This window comes from Hippopotamus amphibius, chromosome 5 (assembly GCF_030028045.1).
Source record: "Hippopotamus amphibius kiboko isolate mHipAmp2 chromosome 5, mHipAmp2.hap2, whole genome shotgun sequence".
NCBI classification, from domain to species: domain Eukaryota; kingdom Metazoa; phylum Chordata; class Mammalia; order Artiodactyla; family Hippopotamidae; genus Hippopotamus; species Hippopotamus amphibius.
This window is the reverse complement of record NC_080190.1, coordinates 129129196-129135195: the sequence shown is the minus strand read 5'-3', so window position 1 is coordinate 129135195 and position 6000 is coordinate 129129196. Positions and strand designations below refer to the sequence as shown.

At 39.5% G+C, this 6000-nt stretch overlaps 1 protein-coding gene across 1 annotated transcript in view; it reads left to right on the top strand.

Moving 5' to 3' along the window:
• Positions 1-1099: 1099 nt before the first annotated feature.
• The window catches only part of PIP4P2 (phosphatidylinositol-4,5-bisphosphate 4-phosphatase 2), a 71689-nt gene continuing 66788 nt past the window's right edge, over positions 1100-6000 (top strand). The window contains exon 1 of the mRNA XM_057736416.1: positions 1100-1342. Within this exon, the coding sequence (XP_057592399.1) occupies positions 1237-1342 (106 nt within the window). The 5' untranslated portion in view covers positions 1100-1236. The remainder of the gene's footprint in view (positions 1343-6000) is intronic.

Here is a 6000-nt window from a genome sequence, read left to right as displayed (position 1 = left end):
CCTATTTAAAGACTACCAGCCTCATTTTTGGTTTGTTTTTGACTGTGCTACCTCACAGGCATCTTGAAGATCAAGATCATCCCCTATTCATATATGTAGACCAGTAATCACATGATAAATATGTGATGAATGACTCAAAGAACTGTTGCAGAAAAATTATCTGTTTGAGACCATGACTATTTTCCCATTGCATTTTTTTTTTTTATCTGGGCATGTTCAAAACTTTGATTTTAAAACCACTCTAGCAAGCCACCAAAAAAAGAAAAGAAAAAAATAAACGCAAAAAGCAAGATGAGAACTGTGCCTAGCTTGTTTTTAGTACTCTCTTCTACATGTGAAAGATTCTTTTAAAACATTAGCTACAGAAAACAGTTATTTGTCTTATATTATTCATAAACTTCATTATTGTATATATGTCAGGGACAATACAGTACAAAACAAAACTAAAATGACAACAAATTTAGTAAAATGAAACTTGTAAAAGCCAACACACTATGCATCGTTTCAGTACGGAACTGTTACTAGAGTGCCAAACAGATATTTAAAAAATTAACAAGGAAAAGCAGGGAATGGCACTGCTCACACAAAAATCTACTTCCTCTTAGACAACAGATGTTGAAAAATGATTTCCTGACAAAAGCAGCAGCCCTCGAGAAGGAATCCATAACCCTAGGAATAAGCTTTCTTTATATAATTGCTGCAAAGTCTGACAGCAAGGAACTCCTCTTCCTCCCTTGAGGAGGGGTTAAACTTGTTTGCTGTAGTTTTCCTGTAATCAAGCCACAGCCCTTTTACCCCCTTTCAAGGCTGCTCTTTACCCTTCTTTTTCCTTAGTTAAGGAAATGTAAAGTACAAAGAGGAAAGAGCTGTAACCCTTCCCTCCCACTTACGTCCTCTCCGCTTTCCTTACTTGGCACCTTCCCAGTCAGCCCTACTGTGTTCCCAGGGCTCCTGCTCCTCCCCTTCTCCCCTCCCCCAGCTCTCCCCGGCCCGAGTCTTTTATTCTTTCTCCCCTCCCCTCTCCTCTCCTCCCCTCCCCTCCCCTCCCCTAGGCGTACTTCCCAGCGCGCTTCCCTTCCCCGCCTCTCGGTCCCGCACCCTCCCCCCCCCACCTTGTGACACATCCCGGGTCCTCCCGGAGGCGGCTGCAGCGGCAGCAGCACTAACGCCGCCTCCAACGGGAGCCGCAACCCCAGACTCAGCCTCCCCCCGGCCCCGCCGCCACTTGCTGCAGTCATGGCTGCTGATGGGGTGGACGAACGCTCGCCTCTGCTGTCCGCATCCCATTCGGGAAATGTCACTCCCACGGCCCCACCATACTTACAAGAAAGCAGCCCCAGAGGTAAGGCCAGCATACATCTTTCTACTTTGTAAGGAAAAGCCTAGAATGTAAAGCCCAGGGAGCTCTTAGGCGGAGGCCAGCCTCTCACTTGGGCTGGGAAAGAGGGATGCTGACTCGGGTCTTCCGAAGCAGAGCCTGCCTGCCTCAGAGATTCACCGCAGGGCTTTCTCGTGGCGTAGTGTGGGGTGTGTGACTGTGTGCGGCCGCGCGCGCGCGCGTGCGTGTGTGTATGTGTATTTTGCCCCTTCTTACCCACCGGTATGGGGTGTGTGTGTGTGTGTGTGTGTGTGTATGTGTGTGTGTGTGTGTGTATTTCACCACTTCTGACCCAGGGGTACAGGATGTGACATGAATTTCCCCGGTTGGGCTTTGCTGTTTTAGAGCAACTCCTAACTGCAGCTGGATGGTGGTGCAGATCTTTCACAGTCATTCACAAATCCTTTCAGGTTGCTGAAGAACCAGGAGTACTGCTCACCTTGGCATCTGTCCTTGAAAGGGCTTAGCTTGAAAAATATGCCTCTCCTACCATTCACCCACCAGTGCTCTGTTCAGTCAGGGAATTGCCTTACCAAAAGGAGAAGAGTTAAATATTCCTAGTATGTCTGAAATCTCTGCCCTTCCTTATTACTCCTACTTGTAAGGAGTATGTGTGAGTTTTAGTGGTAAACGAGAAGGAATAGAAGGGAAGATGAAATATTTTTGATGCATATCTGAGTGAGATTGAAATTGACTTTTAAAAGTAACCCAAGTTAATATTGCATATATTTCTATTTATTTCTCGTTTCAAGATGAAATCGAGAAAGATTTGATGGCAATGGGGTCTGAAGAAAGAAGGGGGAAATCTATTTACCAAACTATTCAATTTATTCCCAGATCTATCCTTGTTCTAAGCCTTTTAGTTGATTCCTATAGTAGAAATAAGGCGGAGTCAGGAGTTATAGAAAATGGAAGGCAAGACTTTAAAAAACCACTTAGACTAGTGAAAAGATTTGTCACATGTGGCACTTGCAAATGTAGGTTAAGTGCATTTCTTTATTTTGGCTGAATGTGAGAGATTTAAAAACCCAAGGAGGCAAACATTAATGCTTTTGAAAACATAGGTAGATCATGTTTCTTGTAACAACTTTTTCTAAGTTCAGGTCTGGAATTGGAGCAGCTGTAGAGCAGGTTGAACTTGTCTAGTATTTAAAATTTCCGTTTAACACTTTGTAACTTGAAAAGCAACAATCTAGATCTTAATCGACACTCAACAAGAAGCAGAGCAAAGGAAAAAGATGTTTAGCTGTGAATAATTCAGTGTGATTGATGAGTTGAGAAATAAGGTGCAAAATGGTACGGATACTCACCCAAAGAAAACCCACAAGTCACGTTTGTTGGTCAGCATTAAACATGTGTCAGAAGACACAACTTGGGGGAATTTCCTTTAATGGGTAGATTTGATTGTTAATATGTTTACCATTTTTTAAATTGTGTGGTCTACAGTAGGTTTAAACACTTAATAACTGTTTCAACTTCATCAAGGCACCCTTTTAAGACAAAATATTTGACAATTTATTGACAGAGTTTAGGTTTAAGAAACTGTCCTATAACAGATTTTCATGTGATCTATCTTGCATCTATGTTTTCTATTTTTAGTCAAATAGTGGTTAAATTATCCCACAAAAAATGGTCATACTGATGGACCTACTTGTAGGTTTCTTTATCATTTGCCATATAGCTGTTTAATCTGATAAGACCTCTCAAAGCACACAATAAGGTACAAGTTCCAGCTCAGCCACTAAGAAAAAGAAATATCATTCCAGGAAACTTTTAACAACCAAAGAAATTCAATGTGTTATAAAACAAAATTCAACTGAGTAAATTTTAAAGATCTTATTGACTTTATTCAGTGATTCATGAATCAAGGCAGCATCCCATCTAGCAGATAGAAAGGAGCTTGAGGGAGCTGTGTGAAAGTAAAGACTCATATGAGCAGAAGGGAGTGGGACAAGGACGTTATACTAGCAAAAAGTGGATTGGTTGTGGCAAGGTCACTTTTCTTTAGGGGATGGTAGAGGCTGATCAGTCAGATGACCTCACTAGTGCTCATCAGGAGATTCCTGATTGATTGGGTAAAGATTCCATTTCTGGGAGAGGCATAAGTGACTCCATTTTGGGCTTGTCTTGCTTTTAACAAGCTTTTAGCAAAAAGCTCTTTCTGCCTATTATAGAATAATTCTTTTTTTCTTAATTGGTGAATGAGACAGGTTAGATAATTAGAAACTAATTTCATATGCCGTAATACTTAGGAAGCAAGAAGCATAAGTGAGAAGTAAAAGGCAACTTTTTTTTTTGCGTTTTTGACAAAATATCTTTTCTTAATAAATAACAAAAAAGAATCTTGAGAAATATTTTGAGTAAATACACAAGATCTGATTCCAGAAGACCGGTGCTAGTCACTCATTTAGTAATTCATTGGGCAAGACAATATGCCAGAGACTGCTCTAGGTAAACAAGACTAACGAAACCCATGCCCTCATGGAACATGAGAAAATAAGTAAAGACATGGTTGGAAAATTTCAGATTTTAAAAAACAGTCTGTCACTAGGCCAAATATTTTCAGTAGTGGACAACAATTAGAGTTGAAGCTTGGGATTCAAAAGGCTTGAAATAGAATATATTTTTGATAAAGAACTTTGGTTTATGATAATTACCATCTATAATTACCCAGACTTTAAAAAATTTTTATAGAAGTGGTTAATAGCCATAACTAGCGAATATTTTCTCCAATTCAAGGCTTCACTATTTGTGTAAACTTCAAAGAACAAGAATGTGAGATCCCACCCCAAGACGAAATATTCCATTTCAAATTGAAAGCTGATGGAGTGTTTATTTATAGACAAGTTATTGACAGTGTAGTGGGGAGCAGTTAGTATTTTGCATCTGGTTTCATTTGTGTAACAAATCCTCCTGGGTTTCTAAGTGGAATGCTTCTAGTGGTCTTTGCTGTCAGTCCTGGATTCCTGCAGAGTAGGAAATCACTTCTGTGATTATGATGCCCCATTTGGTATACTTGTCAAATTTTGTTACATCATAGAAATTAAAATCAAAGAGTTTCAGGCTCATTTGAAAGGAAATTGGAAAAAATACCACAAAACATATACAATTTGGCTATATATTTATTTGCTTTCTTTATACATCTGCTAATTTTATAGATAGGATATGACAAACAAATATGACCTTTAAATTTATGAGACATAATCTGTGAAAAATGGTTTATATTTGGGTTGTCTAATTATGTATTGGATATGGGAATGTGATTATCTACTTCACTATAATTCTATAGGGAAAAGGGTACTTTGTTATAGAGAGAGAGTTTCATTTACTTAGTTTGTTTCTGTTATTCATTCAGCAAATAAATATTGGAGTACCAGCCAAGCTCTGTGGTTAAGAAGGGAAAAACAGACATGGCTCCTCTTACAGTCTAGTTGGGGGTATTGAGCCATAAATTACATAATCATTCAAACAAATGCAAAGTGCAGTGGGGATGAGGACAGTGCTAAAAATACATCCAGTGCCATGAGAGTATATAATGAAAAGATTTAACCTGATTAGGGAAGTCAGGAAAGGCTTTCCTGAGCCTTGATTTAGGTCTGAAAGCTGAGCAGTAGTTAACTTGGCAAAGAAGGGATTAGAAAAACACTCTAAGCAAAAAAAAAAAAAAAAGGTATATGCAAAAGCCTTTAGCAGGATAGAGTATGGGAAGTACCAGGAACCAAAAGGCCAATGTGGTGAAAGTGAAAATAGCAGTAGGGAATGTGCTGCAAAATGGGAGTGGAGAGGTTGGAGTGGTTCGTATTCTCCAGAGCTTCTTTTTGATATTCAAGTCCTTGAATAGTTCTTCTCCTTGAGTCTGGGCTGACATTGTGATTGATTTTGGCCTACAGAATAAGGTAATAGAAAGCTGGATGACTTCGGAGACAAGGTCATAAGAGGTCTTGCAGCTTTTGCCTTTGTCTCTTATAAAGCACACTCTGAAGAAAGTAACTTGTCATGTAAGAATTTGAATACCCTGAGACTGCCATGCTTTGAGGAACCCTTAACTAGCCACCTGCAGAGGTTACATTGTGAGAGGGATGCCTGACCAGTCCTCAGATATGTGAGTGAAGATGCCATCTTGGATGCCCATTTGAGCCTTCAGATGACTCCAATCCAAGCCAAATTCTTACTGCATCTGCATGACAGATTCTAGGTGATTACCATCCCAACTGAGTCTGATCAATCTACAGAATCATGAAAGGTAATGTTAAATTGTTTTAAGCCCCAAGTTTTTTGGTGGTTTGTTCTGCAGCAAAAGATGACCAGAACAGTATTAATCAGCGCATGCAGGGATTATCGGTCATGTTGAAGAATTTTGCTTTATGCAAAGAGATGAGCTGGTTAGATCTTTTATTATTTTTTTGATTACTCTATTTATGGATTAGAATGAATTAGAGAATGGCTAGTTAAGGATAGATGACTTTGAGTGGCTACTATAATGATTTGGACAAATCTGATAAACTGTGATGATAACTTGGACTCAGGTGGTGGTAGAGGTGGAGAGATAAGAAGATGTTAGGAATTATTGAAGAGGGGTTGATGATAGACTGAATGTAGTAATGAGAGGGAGATAGCAAAGG